Source organism: Plasmodium reichenowi (assembly GCF_001601855.1).
Source record: "Plasmodium reichenowi strain SY57 chromosome Unknown, whole genome shotgun sequence".
In the NCBI taxonomy this organism is placed as follows: domain Eukaryota; phylum Apicomplexa; class Aconoidasida; order Haemosporida; family Plasmodiidae; genus Plasmodium; species Plasmodium reichenowi.
In genome coordinates this window covers 1-398 of record NW_017962389.1, presented here as the reverse complement: position 1 = coordinate 398, position 398 = coordinate 1, and the positions used below count along the sequence as shown (strand labels likewise).

The following is a 398-nucleotide window of genomic DNA, read 5'->3' as shown; positions in this document are numbered from 1 at the left end:
TACTATATGAGATTCGTTACACACATTTTTTGGAGAGATCACATTACACTTAAGCGTTTCATTCATATTACAATATGTTGATATATCTTCTTCTGTTTTTTTAATATCTTGATTTTGTTTATGTAGAATGTTCATGTTTATCTTTCCTTTGACTTGTATGAGATTATCTACAATGTTTGAAATATTAACGAATAATTTTTTTTTTTTTTGTATTAGTAATATTTGTATGTAATTCGTTTTCTTTTCTTCTTTGCTAGTGTATTTAATCATATATCTTTTGTTATGATTCTTTTTATTTTTTAAGGAAAAATGAAAAAGATTATAAAATCGATAGTTATCATAATCACAATTATTCTTATTGTAGTGAATGCCATTTTTTTCATCATGATAATCTTTAA

At 22.4% G+C, this 398-nt stretch overlaps 1 protein-coding gene across 1 annotated transcript; it reads right to left on the bottom strand.

Moving 5' to 3' along the window:
• PRSY57_0019300D (putative membrane protein) lies at window positions 1-398 on the bottom strand (the record flags this gene model as incomplete). Its single annotated transcript, XM_020114261.1, has 1 exon — window positions 1-398. A coding segment is annotated over one exon (398 nt), but the record flags the coding sequence as incomplete, so codon positions are not given.